This window comes from Leuresthes tenuis, unplaced genomic scaffold, assembly GCF_036924035.1.
Source record: "Leuresthes tenuis unplaced genomic scaffold, fLeuTen1.0.hap1 SCAF_19, whole genome shotgun sequence".
Taxonomy (NCBI): domain Eukaryota; kingdom Metazoa; phylum Chordata; class Actinopteri; order Atheriniformes; family Atherinopsidae; genus Leuresthes; species Leuresthes tenuis.
In genome coordinates, this window is record NW_027325373.1 from 32,868,838 (window position 1) to 32,889,133 (window position 20,296).

Sequence of the window (20,296 nt, forward strand, 5' to 3'; positions counted from 1 at the left end):
TCTTTCTATCAATGTCTCTCTGAGATTTGATATATATACCACTGAGATATACCACTGAGCAGAAAATAAAAATGAATGCAGCAGTTTGGTGTCCCATTTGCAAACAACTTCAGTATCATATCCTACAAATGACGCTGAATGCAAATGAGGTGTCACGTCGAGTGAAATCTTTGTGAAATATCAGACAGAGTCACATTTTGCTTGACCTTTTAAGCTAGTTTTTATTTCTCATGTGAGCAGAGAGTCTTTCTGTTCTGATTAGTCTGAACTTTTTCAGTGACACAGCTTAAGATATTGGGAAAATCGGGCGTAGATCTTTTTTAGGCAGTTACAGGGATCCTAAGCTCCAACCTAAACCCTAAGTGCACCCCATGATCCAACAGCTTGTAGGAGCACCTCTGGCAGCAATAAGTTGAAGTAATGTCATGTGGATTCATTCTACCTTTTTTCCACAACTCTATGTGCGCATTGTGTTTATGGTATACAGCCTTTGTCTGGACCATTTTTATGTCAAACAGATATTGACAACACAAATATTTAATCCTGGATCAATTTTATTTTATTTGCTTCACTTGTGAGCAGTAACACTGTTTTGGATTATCAATGTTATTGCTTTTTATATTCAATAAATGGACCAACAGCACACATATGTCAGCTCTTTTTAATGGTACCTCTCCACCCAACCCTGTCCTCCTCCCTCCCTTATCTACTCCTCAGTTTTCTCTATTTGGCTCTCGCTCTACGAGCAGAGCCACCAACCCTCCATCTTCATCCTCCTCTTCCTCATCTCCTCTGATCCCTTCGGCTCCAGCAGGGAAAAGGACAGATCGACTGTTGGGCTCCAGCCCCGCTGCCCTAAGTAAGGCCGAATTCTTGGAGCGTGTGCGTCGCAGCAACCAGGCCTGCCAGCAGGGGGAGTTTGCGCTGGCTGTGTGTCTCTACACCGAAGCCCTCTCTGCAGACCCACAAAACTGTATCCTGTACAGCAACCGCTCCGCAGCACATCTAAGACTGGGCCAGTACAGCATGGCTCTGGATGATGCTATCAAAGCTCGCCTCATCAACCCCAAATGGCCCAAGGTAAGATGTTTGACCCACAGTGGCCTGTCGCTGCTCAACTACACACTTCAGATGACAGTGAGAAGAGTAGATGTAGATAGATACACCGATCACCTTCCAATCAACATGTTTCCCCCTGTTGAAAACTACTTTAATGCCTTCCTCTTGTTGAACAGAAGCTCATGTTCACATCAACATTTAATGATCACCTGTTGCTTAATTTGCTGTAATTTTTCTCCATAGTTTAAAGGCTTTTGTTGGCTTTCTGCTGCTCTGACCCGCTTTCGTTCCCAGATTCTGTCAGATGGCTCATTTTGCTGTAGTTTGTTGCCGTTGCACGGTGGCTGAACACAAGCCTGCTATTTGGATTCTGCAGCCCGCATGTTGTGCTTTATAGCATAATTTCAAACTTGTGATGTGTTGTCTGTCTTTGTTGACAAATGTTTGAAAGGGACATCTTGCACACATAACTCAGCATAATGAGATGTGGCTGTAAATAAACAGGCGTTAGGAGATACAGTGGGATGACAGTGATGACAGAGCTGGATTGCAACACTGTCTGGATAGGATGTTGCTGATGTATCACTTTTGGTCTCTCTCTGACTGTACATCATTAGAGAATGTCAAATAAATAACCACATGCCGGTGTATGCTTGGAGAATATCAACTTGTCGTATATGGTTCCAAGTTCAAGTTCCTTTAGTTTCAGAGATTTTGCCATTGAAAGATTAAAAGCAAAAAGGTCAAAAACTAAAGTTGGACTTTAATAACAGTGTGATAGATTGATGTAAATTTTAAAAGATTGGTTTGAATTTGTTTTTTTAATTGCATGAAGACAAAGATCTGAAGATTTCAGCAGACCAGGTTGTGTCACGCTGTAGGAAAAGCAATACCGTGAAGATGTTTTATTCATAATTCAGTTTGTCATTAATGCCAGACTGTTTAATTAATTCTTATAAACTGATGTTTTATTCACAAAGGAAAACATCTTGAATTTGATATCATCAACACATCTCAAAAAAAGTTGGGACCGAATGTCTCATTGGTCGTGCTATCCTTGCACTCTCCAACTCAAAATTCAGCTGAAGCTCACCAATCCTGACTTCAAGATACAACATGGCTGCTTCACACAGAAGAAGTCATGATAGTTTGTGTCTCATTTAATCAGTCACACAAAAAGTTCTGTCCGGCTGCTATCAGTTAACATATTGCTGTAATGTTTTGATGAGTTCAATACAGTATGTTGCTTTGCTAGTGGCTTCTATTGCTAATGATAGGTAACACGGTCAGTTTGTAGAAGAGTGAGCAAAGCATACATGTCACACGGTCAGCTGGAGTGTGATGTCATTTCCAGCTCTGACTTCTGGGCCTTGAGGAAAACGGAATATATTGTTGGACATACAGGCGAAAGAGTAGTGACATAAACCAGCATATAAACTCTTCATATCGAGGTAATATCAAGTTTCCCGCATTTTAAGAAAAAACATTTTAAACATTTGTTTTCAAGCCTGACTGGAAGTGCTGCTATTGACCATGATAGCCACATGAATGACGAATACTCTCTACTCCTCTGAATCAAAAGGAGACAATTCTGGTCTGGATGCCTTTCAGGGGAGGTGTTTCGGACATGCCCCACCAGGAAGAGGCATGGGGGCAGACTCAGGACTTGTTGGAGAGATTATATCTCTCGGCTGGCTTGGGAACGCCTCGGTGTGCCTCTGGAGAAGCTGAAGGGAGGTCTGGGGATCTCTGCTAAGACTGTTGACCCCCCCAATAAGTGACAGAAAGTGGATGGCAGATGGAAGCATCAATATGTGTGAACAGCTCGATTGTATGCACTCAAATTATGTGCTAATTTCGATCATTTGGAAAATGCTTTTTTTTTTTAAAACTTGAAGACCCTAATGGCCATATCAGTGTTCTGACAGTAGCCACTAACTTGCTTAGCAGCAAATATAAAAAAAAAAATTGAAATAATTTATACATCAATGGTAAAACCGAAGGAAACGATACGAGGCCATTTTTTATTTTTTTTTTCCCTTGTCCTGTTCAGCATTATGGCAGCAGAATTGTAGTCTGAATACCTTTGATGCCAAACAGATTTGCTTTGCCAAGGGAAGTTTTATAAATGTAAAGCTCCCCTTGATGCCCATTTATTTATTTCTGTTGACAATATATGACATGTAATAGAACTGAACCGGACCGGGGGACAAGGAAAGAAGAAGAGGAAACAGAACAAAAATAGAAACAAAAACCAGACAACCAGCTGCTACACCTGTAAAAAACAAAACAGACAACAATCCATGGCCTCTGAGGGGAATCCAGCCTTAGCGCCACCAGGAGCACCTGAAAGCAGACAAGCAGAGAAAAAACAAACACACAAACAAACAAAAACAAGCACAATAAGCGGCAATCGCATACAACCCAGCTGTGGATATAGATGACCTGAGACGACATGATAATACATCAACTGCTTAGCGACCATGCTACTGGACTAATGAATGTGTGTGTGTGTGTGTGAGAACATGCAACACCCATGGCACAGGACCTACATGATAACCGTGCTTAGTTATGAGTGTAGAAGCGTACAGGGCCACAATCCACAGCCCCCCCAAGCAATCAGAAGCAGGCAGAGAGGGCCACAAGACCCAGGCCACCAGCAGCCCCCACAGAGCACAGAACCCAGGAAGCCCACCGCAGGGACAACCACGAATCCACCCAGAAGACTGCAGAGGAAGCCCCCGGACAGAGCCCCCATAAGCATAGGGCAGAGGCCCTCCGGGAGCCAGGGGCAACAGCCCACCGACCCCGCCAGGCCCCAGCCGCCCAGACAGGGCCGTGCACTGGACCCGGGCCCCAGGAGCCCGAGCGCCCCCAAACCCCCCGGCAGAGGCCAGACCCAATACCCAGAAGGGCCAAGCGCCCCAGACAGCCACACAGTGGGTCAGCGCCTGCCCCAGCGCCGCTGGCCAAGTGCCCTGGGAGTCAAGACGTGCCCACAGGTGGGTGAAGTCGCGAGCAGCGGGGAGAGGCAACGCCGCCCCCCCATCGGGAGAAGCACAGGCAGGCCAGGCGACAGCAAGTCCCAGATCCAGGCCCAATCATTACCACACACACTTTCACGTCCCATACATCCACACATCCACACGTCCTCCCTCCCTCGACTCCGCTGGGGTGTAGTGCAGCGGGCACACCAGGGGGCCAGCAGCCCCCCAGCCACCACAGACCCCGAACCAGCAGAACAATTAATTAATCCTCTTGGCCCCTCCCGCCCCGAGCAGCAACCAGGAACGAGGCCATTTCACATGCCCAGTGCCTTAACTGTACATCCGACAGGGAAACAAACGACTCGAGAAGACATTAAGTGCTTCTTTACACTTGAAGTGGCTCCTTCCATCTACCAACATCGTAAACAGTTAAGGGGTGAAGAATGCAGAGGGTTCAGTCTTTTAAGTCCATTCAGAGAGGGAAGTAGGCAGTCAGGGGACTGGGTTTGCCAGGCTACCTCTGTCTGGACAGCTGGGGCCGGGCCAGCTCGACTCTGCTTCCTTTCTCTGTGAGAGAGAATGGACGGAAGTGGTGTTTGGGTGTGTAACTGTGAGTGTGTGTGTGGGAGACAGCTTTGCACGGCTGTTATTTTGTTTTGGAAACCCTGGCGAGGCCTTGGCCTGAGTTTGGCACTTAAAGACAATAACAGAAGCAGCATTCCTGTGTGTGCGCCTTTATAGTGTCGGTGTCGTTGCAGTGAGCTCAGTGCTGCATTCGCCGTGGGTCAAAGCTAAGGTCACAACTAATGAACTACCAATAAAAAAGAATCTTTCTGATGTGGAACGTTTACTTCTGCTTCAGCTCCCTCTTTCTGGCCTTCACTCGGCTGACTTCGCTCTCCTCTTTTCTTCTTCTCTGTTTGCCTCCCACAGTTTGCCCCATTGCTGCCCCTGTCGACTTTTCTGTTGGCACAACAGGCGCAAATTTAAACTCGGTGTATCACAGACACACAAAAAGAGCGAGCATGGGAATAGAGGGGTGGAACTGGTCAAAAGTCGCATGTGTTTGTGGGATTATCTAGATAACACCGTACAGAATAGCAAACGTCTTTTCAATTTTTGTTGTTTTCTTCTTTTTGTGTGCTCAGTCCAAAGATTTGAGAAAGCCTTTTGTTTCTTTGTGATTCAAATGAAGTTACTCCGCACAAATAAAACTTCTGCAGCTTTGCTATTGACTCATTGGAGTTGTTTAGCTCTTACAAGCCTGTTTTGTGTCTGAATGTTTGCTGTCGTCCACATACTCGCTATGTGTTTTTGTTGTTCGGAACTTCAGAAACTCTCTTTTCTGAGTGCATTCATTTATTCAGATCACTAATCTCATGGAAGTCTGGGAAACTTTTCCATCTCTTCACAGACTGCTGTACATCTTGGTCTCACAAGAAAAGGTGTCTGTTTGGGTATTTCATGTTGCAGAACAGTGGAAGGAGGCACTGTGGCGGATGTAAAGCTGCACCACTGATTTGTTTTAAGATGAGAAAACTGAGCTGTGGCACAGACAGGGTTTGACTTAACCGAACAACCTCACAATAGTATCAGTTTATCAGCTTTTCTGACGCTTAAGGATGCATATGTCTTGTTTTTCCACTTTTGAGAGCACTGTGATATTCCATTTTATTTTCCTTTTGTCAGGAGAGCCAAAAAACAAACCTAAACCAACAATTCAAAATGATTTATGGGTTCCTTGAGAGGAAATTCAAGGCAGCAAGTATACAAACAAAGCAGACAGTGACAACCAACATACAGATCCTCCAACGTGCTAAAAAAGTACCAAAAGCCTGATATAGTTAAATGCTCAGGGCCTCGGAGCTCCGCTGTTGTTCAGTATCAGAGTTTCACGTCCCTTTGTAGCTTATTTTTGAGTCCGTCCCACTAACATCGTCACGCTGGCCCAAATGCACACTATAGCGCAGCCATTGTGTAGCAGTCCATATTTTTGTTGCTTTGTTTCAAGTGTGAACTTTTAACATTAAGTTTGTGTGATCTCAGAAACATCACTGTAGACTTTGAACATGTGATTTGACACATACACTCACTGGGAAGATTTGAAGATTAGAATTGAAACAGTTAATTGATTATCCGAACAATATTAGGATTTGTGGGGTTTTATTCTAGTTTGTTCTTTCACTTTTAGTTTCTTGGTTTCCTGCGTTTTGTTCACTTTAGTTATCGGATTATCATCATTGCTTTGCTCTGGTTTAATATTTCTTAATACCTTGGTTTAGTCTCTGTTCTGTGTTTTAGTTCAATTCTGTTAGTTTCTGGTATTTTCTTTGAGCTTCATTCTATTTTAGTCCTCAGTCCTGTGTGTTAGATTGTGTTTCTGATTATAATTTTTATCAGAAAAGTTTGTTTTCTGTTTGTGTTTCGTTTCCTATCTCCATCCTTTAGTGTCATCATGGGCCTATCTCTGTTTGTTTAATGTTCATGTTTCTCCTGAATTTGTATTCCATGTTTGTTCTGTTTAGTCTCTTGCTACTTTAGCTTCTGTTACTCTGTTGTTGTCACCTCTAGATGTCCTCAGTTGTCTTGGTATTGTCCCCAGGACTCTGTGCACACCTGTTTCCTGTTAGTCACTCACCTGTTGTCACTCAACTCATCAACCCTCCCAGTATTTATAGCTCTCCTTTTCCTTTTTTCTTCTCATTTCTTCCATGAGTTCAGTCTTAAGATTGTTTAGCTCTGTCTTTTGTTTCTGGGTTTCCTGCTTGACAGCGCCCTTTGTTTGGTTTCATTTTATAACGACCTTTTTAACTTATCTCACCATCTGTCTGCATGTGGGTCCACCACCCTCATCTGTGAAAATGAACCTAATCATCTTTTTGATACGTTCATATAGTATTTTTAATGTTTGGCAAGACATATCACAAGCCTGAACTCTGCTTTGAATCTGCGAGCACCCCCTTTAGTCTCGTAAAGTGAGGTCAGACTACTTAAGGGAACCAGAACCAACCAATCCTGACCACTTGCTCCATGAGGGTTTAGGAAATTAAAAGGGAAGCCAACATAAGCAAAGGTGGAGAAGCAGGTTTGTGTTTTTATTGGCTGCTAAAGTGGTGGATGTGACATGTTCTTTTCATGACTGTGATAACTTGAAGTCAGATTCGTTAAGCCTTTGTGTCTTATCCAAAGCCGTTAAACAACAGCAGAAGTGGGTTCAGTTTATTTGGAGATGTTGCAGTGGCCCATTAAAATACCAGAGAAGACAGCAGTCTTCATTTTTAGACAGCTGTTTCACAAATTTGACCATGCTATTCTTTACATGTTGTAATAAAAACTGTGATTTCCACAGTCTAATCTCTGCATCACATGTTGCCTACTGCATGCCCTGAACAGCCGTTCCCCCGTGCTCCCCCTGTCACATTTTCAGGAGAGCACAACTCCCAGAAGACCTACTGTTGTGAGGGACTTGTGTGAACAGCAACTGCAGAAAAAGACCGGATCTAAGTGTCCAAACTTTCATCTTAACTTCTCAAGTGTTCTAGTGTTAAAATGGCAAGTGGATGTGGAGGAAGTTAGAGAGTTATGCCTTATGCGGTATCAAGGCAGTGAGTTTGTGCATGGCAAAAACTTAAATTACATAAAGTAAAAGGAAAACAGATGAGTTGTAAAGGGGCCAGGAAATGCTGGTTTTTAGGCATGTATAATATACACAAAAATCACAATCAGGGGTTGCTTTCAGGGTCTCATGTCTTAGAATTCTTTTCTCAAACTTTGCATCTCTGTATATTAAATATCTTTTGCATAATAAGAAATTAGAAGATGTAAAATCTCTGAAGATATTTTAGGAAAATGTTTTTTCTTTAAATCATCGAATCACTGCACAAACTTCCCGTTTCCCTGAAGAAATGAGGGCTGGCTCAAGACTTTTGCACAGTACTGTAGAAGGTTCCTAAGCTGCTCTCAAATGCTCTGGGAGTTGCAGCAAGAATCAGTGCAGATCATCAGTGAAGGTTCAGTGGGATCTTTCTCTGAAGTGGAAGCCAACCAGATGGCAGCCAACTCCGCCTGTTTACGGAGAAGGCTGAGGAGTTGGCCATGCACCACTCAGGCTACCCCTGTCATTAACATCGACTCCATAACCACATGCTGCAAAAATGTTACCGACATACGTGCAAAGAAAGTCCATTTTCTTAAAGCGGTACCTAAAACAGTCTGTTTGGGGAGCTTCCCCACATGACAGAGTTTTTATTAGAATGTGATCCTCATGTGAGTCCTCCGTGGTTGGGTGACATCAAGATCTTTGCCAATGCGATCGTTGAGTTTGCGGCATATCTGAAATTGTGTCATGGAGAATTAAGTCGGGGTCAGCAGGCTAATCCAGGACTTAGTGCAGAGCATGTGAGGAGAATGAATGAATACACAACAGCAATATATTTTACTTAAATGACTTCCTGTACACAAAACAACACTGTTCCCTTTCTGTAATGTTTCACCCTTTGAAGACTGAAAACAACTCACTAGATTCTGACGTGTACATATGCACATGTGTGCACAGATTTTTATTATAAATAAGACTATCCATGATAAGTTATGTAATAGTTTGAGTCACTTTTAAAGCAGAAATACACAGGTTTTAGCTATGCAGTAATGGAGAGTGGTGCAGGAAAACTGAATTTCTTGGCAGTTTGGTCATCAGTCAAACAAAACACCAAATTAAAGATTCCACAGGACAGTTTTTACAGTTCAGTTGTGTTAACTGTAATAAACAAGACTCTAAACAGTGAAAATAAGCTGCAAGAAATATTCAAACCTGGAAATAAAATATCAGAAGAAAATCTGCTTTAGATTAAATTAGCAGGGAAAAGAAAACACACAATGTTACCTGTATTTGTAGTGTTTGATAAAAAAACATATTTTCTGCATATATAAAACCTCTGAATTATTTGAAACAACTTTTTTCTTTTTCAATCAACAGATATTATGAAAAAAGCATACTTAAAAGTGATTAATTTGTGACCACAGTTAGCCTCCATATTTTGTAGTGTTGATAACTGCCTGTTCAATGAAACTATAGTTTAAAGGTGGAGCTCTTACAGTTTTTAGATATCTGTTCAACTAATTGTATCACTTTGTAATGTGTGATGTGGTGGGAGACTCGATTTAGTTCTCCTCTCCGTTTTTGGAGACCTGGAAACTTCAACTAGAAACCTGCAAATGAACATAATCTGGTCACTTTAAGTTATTTCAAACCATGGCCAGTATCAAGACATTTGAGTTCTTTGACATCTTTGTAGTGAAATTTGAAATTCTGAGATGTTATTTTGCAGAAATAGTCATATTGCACCATTATTTGCTTAAATAACAATACATTTGACATTTTCTTGGCAATAATCAGTGTTTGGTTACATACACAGCACAGAGAGTTATTTTCCTTTTTTGAATGGATAACTGAATGAAAAATGTTTTCACACACATTCTATACACATCTTTGTGTTTAATCTGGCTTGTATTGTTTAGCATCCTTACTTTCCAAAGATACTGTTTTTATGGAAATTATACAGAAGTTACTTATAATAAAATAAATGCAAAGCCATGTATTTTCTGCAATGTAGGAAGTCAGAGGATGTGATTCAAGCTTGAATTTGCAGCAGCCACTAGAGGGCAGCACTGATATGTTGGGAAACTGAGTGGTCGCCTCCTCATAGAGCTCCAACACAACTTTTCCTTTGTTAGTCCTTCAGCAGCTCTCTTGTGACCCACATCACATGAGGCTTTGCAGCACAGACAATAACAAACATGCTCAGTCCATATTAGCCAACTTAGACTGATCCAGACTGCCCAGTGCTCCTGAGATACAGAGCTAGCTTTAGAAGCTGCTCTGTCACCTCGTAGAAGTCCTCAAGTTAAATAATCCCACTTCCTTTTTTTGTGCAGCACCTTATCACTCCCGTTAGCAGCAGAGGGAGTGCCAGCTGAAGCTACTTTGCAGCTTTCATTGTATAAGTGGAAATGTTAACATGTCTGGAAAAAAAGTGTAGAATAGCAGCAAATACCAACTGCCTGCTCTGTTTCACACACACCAAGTCTACCGCTTCTTCTTCTGCAGAGTGTAATGAGTTTTTGCCTGGAAGAGTTTTGGGGCTAATTGTCTGGTAGTAATCAGGAGATATGCTCCTTCTCGCAGTGTACAGAGAAGCTTGTGCGCTTCTGGCAGACAGGCACTGCCAGACTCGACCAAAGCCTGCTATCTCAGCAGCCACCACGAGCTGCTGGAAACTTTTTGTTACCCGTCCGTCCTGCTTACATGTGTTTTCCTCACGGTCTGGTGCCTCGTCTTGCAGAGGAAGGAGAAAGATAAGAGCAGATGAAGATAACGAAATATTGTCTCAGCTGGACTTGAACGTGGCACAGTGTGAAGGGAATGTCACATGATGAGGATTGAGGAGTTTTTCAGACGACAAACCTACCATGAACACAGTGTATGCAGTAAGTGAAAGGTGTAATAACATGCCTCTGGCATTTTCATAGGTTTGACCATCATTTCTATTGATTGTTATAAAAGATTATGATAACTGTTGAGATGGAACATGAAAGTTAGTTTATGTATTCATGCAGAGAGAAAACAGGATAGACAACAGGTAATTGTTACTTTCCAGAGAGACAAAAAAGATTGTCTAACTTTATAAAAAAAAAAACTCCTTTAAGTTCAGACTAAAATTTGGTGTCACAGAAACAACTGACACCACAGAAAAATGAAATGTAAAGAAGAAGTCTTTGGCTAACATGATCAGATGTTTGTCAGTCATATATCACATTAAAGCTAAGATCTTAAGCGAATCCTGATTTCTGAACTCTACAAACTAAAAAAAGCCAGAATTGTGAAGAATTTTGATAAAGTGTTTTGTGTTACGAAGTTAAATCTAATCATGAACCTGCCTTGAGCTTGACACTTTCTGTGTACCAAAGGAAGGAAATGTATAACACTGGGAGTAGTTTCAAGGACACTCCCTCCTACAAGTCCACCTTCACTGTGCACCTCACCAGCTTTAATCATCGCTATTTAGGGCGGTGGGTCCCGTCTGAGGATTTCATGAAAACAAGTCATTGGAATTTCCAGAATTGGAATTGAGCAGAGATGGTGCACCTTGTAACGTATCTGCAGCTGTTGAGGTGGTGTGGTGGTTTGCACCGTCGCCTCACAGCAAGAGGGTTCTGCCTGTGTATGGTGGGTTCTCTCTGGGTACTCTGGCTTCCTCCCACCGTCCAAAAACATGCATCTTCCATAATTAGTCTCTCTGAAATTGTCTTTAGGAGTGAGCGTGTGTGTGGTTGTGTGTCTCATTTGTCTCTGTGTGGCCTTGTGATGGACTGGCGACCTGTCCAGGGTGTACCCCGCTTCTTTGCCCATGACCGGACAGACGGATTAAGCGGGTAAAGAAAATGGATAGATGGATGGATGGAATTTCCAAAATAGATGCAAAAATGACTTTTCATGATCAAAGGAGGTGCACAACCCTGCGCACCTCACAGGCAGTGAATGTGAGACTTCATGGCTTCACAGTAACGTTTCAGTATAGCTTCACTACACATATGTCAACAAAACTAGCCCAATTATTTAGAAAAGAGTAAGAGGAATTACAGCCCTCCACTGGTCCGGAAACCTTTAACTTTGTAACCACTAATATAGAGCAAGATTTGTGGCCAGTCTTCTTTGCCACAAATTCGATTTTCTGGTTGCCTCTCAACGTATGGAGCAGCATTGGAGTAATGGAGCGGAAAAAAGAAAACAGAAAGAAGAGGAGAGATAAAAAGCAGAGGGAATAACTCTAATAACAGGCTGTAAGTTTGCCATTTCCTGACAGAATCAAGGTTAATGAACAATCATATCTTTGGGGATCCTGTGATGTCCGTGTGGGAGTCTGTGGAGGCGGGCGGGGTTAAGCTTTGAGCTTCAAAGAGTTCGCTTTTTGTGAATGTGATGGGAGTCTGTAACACAAGCATGACTTACATCTTGGCTTAAGGCCTATGATGGCCTTTTTATTAGTTCACTTCGCACATCATAAATCTGCTGCTGCTTAAGCCTTGAGGGTTTATTTTTGATGTTTAAAGAAAGTCTTCTTTCAAATGGAATGTTCATTGTTTAGTTTTTAATGTGTTTGATGTAGGGTGAGGGAGCATGTTCTTATGGGAGGAAGGTGTTTGGTAGCACCGTGGTATTCACTATAGAGCTCTGACAGTTTGAGGAAAGAAGCTGCTGCAGTGTTTATACTGATGGTAGTAGGTCAAACAGTCTGTGAGAGGGCTGAGTGGATTTATTCACAACAGCAGAAGCTCAGTGTACACACCATGCCTGAAAAGTGTCCTGGATGGAGAGGGGGAGACCTCTATAATACCACCAGCACTAAGCGTTGCAGGGTCATAGTTTTTGATCCATGCGGTGATGCGGCTGCCTAAGATTCTCATGGAGAATGGAGATGAACTGTAAAAATATGACCTGTACTGAAAACAGAAGATGCAGTTGGAGCAGTTCATGTTTCGGGTTTCAGATTAGATTATCTGTAAAAAAGTGCAATCCTTTCATATATTAGCTCTGAGGAAATTTGACTGGGTTAGTACCTGGTTCCTGGTTCGAATCCCAGCTGGAGCCTTTCTGTGTGGAGTTTGCATGTTCTCCCCGTGTATGCATGGGTTCTCTCTGGGTACTTCAGCTTCCTCCTATAGTCCAAAAGCATGCATGTTAGGCCAATTGGTGAATTCAATGAATTCAAAGTGAGTGTGAACGTGGATGGTTGTATGTCTTGTTTGTCTCTATGTGGCTCTGTGATGGACTGGCGACCTGTCCAGGGTACGTCTTGCCCAACCCTGCGACCCTGAGTTGGATTAAGTGGGTAATGAAAATAGATAGATGGATGAATGGATGTATGGAAATTTGAAATACTGTTGGTCAGACCAATAGAACATGGAGACTTTACCTTTTGGGATGTTTACTGTCACTGCTTTGAAATTCTCTGATTTAGATCATTTCCACGTTATCATGGGACAGTATCAGAGCTAAATTAACTTCTTGAGAATAAAGTTTATAAGCTTTATGTATAGCTAGAGAAATGGTAGTCATGTATTAAGTTGTTACAAATTTTTTTTTTGTTGTCTCTCTTTTCTTAATTACAGGAACATTGTTGCTTTTTTGCCACAATTATCTTTGTATTTTTCACAGCTCTAAGTTTATACAACCTGCTTTTCTTGTGAATGAAGTGCCTGGTGCATTTTGTGCTAAAGAAACGTCTTATGACGCTTAAAATGCACTTTTTACACTTTTTTGGTGAGTGCGCACAGAGCCTGAAGAAGAGAGCCTAAACAAGCAGAAAAAAGATCAGAACCAGTGTTGCAGCATCCGTTATCTCTGACTGGCAGTTTAGGCAGCAAAGAAAATGAAATCTTGGCTGTGTAACTTGCTTCATAGTACACCTCTCTGGTAAGGTCAACAGAAATGTGCACAACAGGAACGTTGGTGCTTCTGACTTTATTTCAGAGCTTCTGGTGATCATAGGAGAGTGATCAGCAGCTCCTCTCTGATGGACAGATTAACAATAAAATGATTAGAAGAATAAGAAAAAAGTTTGCCTGCTTGACACAACTCAACTCATCCATGACTATCATTGAAATCTGGTTTAGAAAGGTGTTCTTAACTAAATTTTGGGAATTCCAGCTCACTTTGTAGATATCTGACTTCATGATGTGTGTACAGACTCAGAGGTTGATAAACTCTGGTGAACACAATCAAAGAAGGAGGGAAAAAGAAGACAGGAAGTAAAGAAAGAGAACCCTTAAAACAATACTGTAAATATAATCACTAACGGTTAGAACCGTCGCCTCACAGCGAGAGGGTTCCAGGTTCAGCTCCCGGCTGGGGCCTTTCTGTGTGGAGTTTTCATGTTCTCCCCGTGTGGGTTCTCTCCGGGTACCCCGGCTTCCTCCCACCGTCCAAAAACAAGCATGTTTGGTGAATTGGTCTCTCTAAAATTTAGTTGTGTGAGTGTGTGTGTGTGGTTGTTTGTCTCGTTTGTCTCTGTGTCAGCCCTGTGATGGACTGGTAGTCCATGGTGTACCCCACCTCTCACCCAATGACAGCTGGGATAGGCTCCAGTCCCCCCAGCAACCCAACCCAGGATTAAGCAGGCATAGAAATCGGATGGATGGATAATTACTAACTATTACTAACTCTAAACCAGGAAACTGAGGCATTTTATTGGCATCCTCTGTCATCCTTTGAGGTAGTTTCATGAGATTGTTGCCAGCTGAAACACCTGGATTTATTTTAGAAGTGTGAGTCATCAAATTGCACATTCAGTCATTTCCGACTCCTTTTTTGGTTAATTTAAATTTCCTTTTTGTTATTCGTCATAAATTTATTCACTGCTAACGGAGAGGACACACTCTGAGTAATGATATATACTCAGTAGTTGTGGGAATTAAGCTGAACAAAAAATTAATGGATGTGTTACAACTTAGACTATTTACATCAAAAGCTCTCACAAGCATGAAGTATTTGGGTTTATTAAACCTAATAATGTAGATATTTGAAGGATTTGTTCATCAACATCATTTAGTGACTACATTCTTTGCGATTCTAAGCTTTTTCTTGGAGTCAGTAGTCCCCACAGGCTCAGCCATGCTGGCTGGCTTAACTGTGTCATCAGATCTGAGCCCAAAATATTTCCGTTATTTCGGAAGTCTGTGGGCAAGAGATGTGCATGAACACACATCAAGCTGCCGGAGCATCCCCGTGTCAGTTTAACAGAAAAATCCTAAAATAAAATCTCCAGCTAAAACATTAAACAAGAGAAAAATCATCAGAGTAAATATGTATGTAAAACCATGTGGAAGCTCTCCTCTCTATTAAAGCAGACACACTTATTGGCTCATGTGTTTGGCAGGACCGCAGTGATGATGTGCCAGACTGCAAGACACACTGGCTCCACCGGGCATATGTGTCACCAACTGTATGATAATAAAAACTGGTTGTCCAGACGGTAGAAGGATATTTATTATTCATTTTAATAGGGCAAATGTGTAAGTGTTGCTCCCCACATTGTGCAGCCACCAAAGGATTAAGGAACAGAGAGCTCAGCAGTTCCACCATCAGATAGGGTTAATTCTCTCTTGTGTGTTTCCTGCTTATCTTTAACCCCAAAATTAAATTATACATTCATGGATTGAAGTGAAACTCTTGAAAAGCTGCATGGGACTCTTTTTTTATGCAGCCTAACTGGAGGGAATTAAACAGCTTTTTAAGTCTCTGCTTCAACATGTTGACTGATCACAGTGAATTTACAGGGAAATTTCTTTCACTTAAGTGAGTACGTTCATTTTCTGTTTTCATGTTTTATGTACATTTCTCTTCCAGTTTATTTTATCAGTCACTCGGGTACACAGAGGAAAAGTCTTCATTTAAATTTCATGCAGAAAAACAGTGTTTTCAGTTGTGATAGCACATGTAATATCAGAAGGAAAGTTTGATATTAACAGAGCCGCTGTCAAGGCTGAATTCATTTTATACGCTTTGTGAAAAAATGTGCTCCTTTTCATTTGGGGAATATTTTGTGCTGAACTTCTAACATCACCTAATTTTTTTATAGTTACTCTGCAGATAAACGCTTCAATATATTTTCACCTCGTGAAATATGATTAAAATGTTGAACATTACAGAGTTCTATATTTTAAAGCTAACTGGTCAAATATAATTGGTCTCTTTTTAGTATTTTAAGTGGTTTACTTTATTGATTTGATTTTTATTCTAGAAAACTAGAAAGAAGTCACATTGAAATTAAAAGTCTCTTTTACAGGATCTCTTTGAATAATGCTTATTCAGAATCTCTTTGAATAAGCAGGACTGTTTCACAGGTACAGACACACGCACACACACACATGTATATATGTACTTATATTTCTTTTGCCATACAGATCGTCTTTCTTTCTTTCTATTTTCCATTAAACAGGTGCAGTAATGTATGTAAACATGGTCAAACATAAATGTATTTGAGACAGAAACAAAGCTTCTAATGAGCTTTAAAGTGAATATTTGGTCTGAGCTCCTTTATTCTCCAACACAACCTGAACCCTCTTAGACAAGCTTTCTGTCATTTCTTTAAGTAGTCTTCAGAAATAGTTCTCCAGGCTTCTTGAAGGACATCCCAAAGCTCTTCTTTGGATGTTGGCTGCCTTTTGTTCTGTTCTCTGTCAGATGATCCCACACTGCTTCAATAATGTTGAGGTCCGGGCTCTGGGGAGGATTCATCCCTCCATAAGACCTGTTGCCACTCATTTTCAGTCCACTTCTTGTGTCATTTGGCATAGCTCAGCCTTTTCTCCCTGTTTCCCTTTCTTAAGAATGGCTTCTTGACAGCCACCCTTCCATGGAGACCATTTCTGATGAGGCTTGGTCCAACAGTGGATGGATCAACTGAAGATCCAGAAAGTTTTCAGCTAATAGCTCTTTGGGAATCACCTTGTTGCTGAACAAATACTATTTTCTATCTGTCAAACTGTGTTATCTTTGGTGTTTTTCATAGATGCAACTAAAGAAATTGGAACAAATTATGTGTCTTTGTTACAGGCTGCTAGTAACAAAGTGCCTAAAGATTCCATTTAAAATGGCTTCTTTGCTAAGTTGTCTGTTATGTGTCGACACAACACTGGTTCATCCCTTGAGTTAGGAGCCTTTTTCTACTAGAATGTTTCAACGGTCAGAGTTAAGTGGCTGTTGATCAGGACCAGTTTAAGGATAACAAAAAAGTCTGGCTGCTTGGAGGCAAAAATATAAAGAAGTCAGTGATGGGTGAAGACTTTTGGACAGTTTTGTGTGTTATGACAAAACAAATTTGAAGTAAATATCAGTATAGTGATAAAGACACAGAAATTGTGTTGTAGATATTCAATGCAATTTTTTTTAAAGAGGAAACAGTTGAAAATGTTTTGTTGAGTGCAGCAAATTGCGGATGGCCACTTCTCATTCATTTATTGATTTAGTTTTTGCTTTATATAAAGAATAATCTGAAAGAAGGGAAACGTTTAGACTAATTGATAATAAGTATCACAGTATAATAAGTATTCAGCCCCCCATGCTTGTTTCTTCTCACCACTTCTGTTCATTGCCACATGCCTAACATGTGAATTGCTCCAACATGTTTTCAGCACGTTCTCCTCTCTGAAGCTCTGCTGCTGTGTTATGTCAGCTGGCTAAATATGACCTTCATAGGAGTCCAGCGGGAGTGCAGCAGGCTCAGTGTGCAGCACACACCTGTCAGGCACAAGCTGCTAATAAAGTCCCATATCCTATAGACTGAGGGGACCTGTTGGTGTGTGTGTGCTACAGAGCATAATATGCACAATTTAGCACAACCTTGCCATAAGGCATGAACAGAAATGAGCTATTAGTTAGCTGACGATGTGTGGCATGCATAAACAGAACAGCCACAGCAACACACACTCACACAGACCTCTCGTATCGTTTCTGTTCTTTACATGTTTAACTTGACTTTCTCTTGAGTACAAATAACCCTATTCCCTGTTAGTTTATCAATGCTTGTTATTTCAAAATGCTTTTCACCCCCTTATAGCTGTGATCAGTACAATCTGTGCAGGATGACAGATGTTTCTGGCTCCAGGATGAGCCCTGAACACTCACGCTTCAACAGATAAAAATAAATATATCGTGTGACATTCATATCATTGACCACAGAGGCAATGGCTCTTATTTCCTCATTGTCAATGGAGCAGGGACATATTACACATATGTATTTATTATTCCAGATTAAGATAAAAGCTCATTTCAGTCTGAACTCCTACGACACAACCCAACAGTGAATAAAACATGAAAATGCTAAAAAACTTAAAAAGAGACAATATTTCTTACCTTAATTAGATAAATGAAAGAAAGGGAAGCTGTTTCTGTATAGAATATGTTGTAATTTTAAATCATTTAAGAGAAAACAACAAGGAGACAAAGTAAAGAAGAAATGACCTCCATCGTAACTGAAAAGTTCACCCTTTAAGACATGAAATAAGGGATAATTTTTGTTTTTTTGTAAATTTTAAAAGGTTTTTTACCCTCAAAACCTTCTTTGATCAACTGTATGCAATATTACTACTTTGCGCTGACTTATACATGTCAATACCTGCATATTGTTGATAATAATTGCCACTACACTGTTGAGCATGAAGAAAGAATGAAAAACATTTCCTCTAAAACAGCAGCAGCTGATGCAGCACTGTGATGAACTTGTCCATGTTTGAAAGGTGTTGCTGAAATCAGCTTTCAATTAACAATAAAGTTACTGAGGATCAACATTTGACACAATCTAATTGTGCTATTTTAAAGAATCTAAATCACCTCGAAATTATTGTCTATTTTTTTTATATCGACTTGCTTATTTGTCCTTTAATTAATTTGTCATTTTAATTGTGGAGTCTTCAATATTGCATAGAATACTGATGTGTCTGAAAAGCTTGATTAACAGAGTATTATCTTTCAAAATACCTGAAAGTGTTCATATGGAACTTCAGAAACAATCCTTGAATGCAGTTTGAAAAATAATCCTTTAAATGTGATGATTTCTTTGTCTGCAGACAGAGCTGATGAGCCTTTGACCACACTGAACCTTGAACTTATAACTTGAGGGGTTAATGGTTTTATCACTGTTCGATCCTGCTGGCGATGCAAAGGTGTTGCTCTCACCCAGTTCTCTGGGGGGGGATTAATGTCAGAAGCTTTTGGCTCTGTTACTCAATCAATAATTTTTTTTCTAAATGCACAAACATGTGCACACTGATAAGGACAGCACACACACACAGCTGGACAGATCTGATAAGCAAACACCTCCGTGTTGTTTGGTCTGATTTTTATTAGGTCACACTTTGACCCCTGCTGACCTCACGTGACCACGCTCTCCAGCCTCTGAACTCTTGACCTGGACTTCACATCCAGGGATGGTAGAGGATGTGTTTGTGTTGTGGTAACATTGATTTATGTTGTGTCTGAAAGAGATGGAGGGAGAAGGGTGGGGGGTGGGGGATGAGGGTTGGAGAGGCAATGAAACAGCTGTTTTATGGTCAGCTGATTTCGACCTTGTCTGTGGAGAGAAAAGCATCAGATTGTTCTCTCACATACCAATGACACAGTTTCAAAATGCTACAATAGAAGTCAAAAGATGAATCTGAGGGGTGGTGATGAGGAGGATGGGAGGATAAACACATTTCATATTTATGTTTCCCCTTAGGTGTTACAGCAGGTTGCCTACTAACCACATTTTTGTCTTTGATACTGAGTTCCTCCTGACCACATGTTGGCCCAATGATTGTGTGTGTAAAAATTCCAAAAATACACTGCTTACCATATTTAAAGGAAAACATGAGCAGGTTGGGGGGAAGCAATCAGTAAATGAAAACCAGATGAGCAACAAGGGAGGGAAACAAAACTAGTTACAGACCTAATTTCTTAGGTCTACTAAGTTAATTTGTTTCAATCTTTATTTAACAGACAAAGGAAAGAAGAAAGTAAATAATTTCCTGTGTCCTAACTCACCAGCTTCATTGGATTTTGAAAATGTAACCACTTAAAATTTCTGCAATTGTCACATAAAACACCTAAAAAAGGTATACCAAAAATAGATTTAAAGCTGTTCTTGAACCATTTGGAGTAGAGGCATGGTCTGATGGACATGTGTCTTTATGGGTGGAAGACTTGATGTGGACTAACTATTTTACTGGAGTACATTAACTGGACCATTGCAAACATAACAGGAGCATTTTTGTTGGAGTTGTATCTGTTCTTGGAATACTGTGAGGCTTCATAGGTGAGTTGTATATTTTTTTGTATTTTCAACTGGGTTGACATAAGTGTTTACTGTGTCTACAGTTAAGATTGTATCCTGAAATGGTGTCCATCAGTCGAATCTAGGCAAGAAATTCACATTCAATACAAGTATTGTTAGAGGCAAGAAAATATATACAAACAGTAGTGTTCAGGAAGATTTTCCAATCAGCAGATTACCTGGTGACAGGTTAGGGTCAGGATTGGGTATAAAAGGAGCATCCACCAAAGGTTTAGTCTTTCCAACAATGGAAAGACTAATGGGTCGTGGCTCACCACTTTGTGCCAAACTCCATCAGATAATCATCAATAAGTTCAGCAAATATTTCTCGGAGTAAGATTGTAAAGAACTTTGGTCTCTCAGCATCTACAGAGTAGAATA

At 40.8% G+C, this 20,296-nt stretch overlaps 1 protein-coding gene across 1 annotated transcript in view; it reads left to right on the plus strand.

The window, feature by feature from the left end:
* ttc28 (tetratricopeptide repeat domain 28) overlaps positions 1–20,296 on the plus strand; it is a 158,308-nt gene that overhangs the window by 7,423 nt on the left and 130,589 nt on the right. Inside the window, exon 2 of the mRNA XM_072372692.1 lies at positions 718–1,080. Within this exon, the coding sequence (XP_072228793.1) occupies positions 718–1,080 (363 nt within the window). The remainder of the gene's footprint in view (positions 1–717; positions 1,081–20,296) is intronic.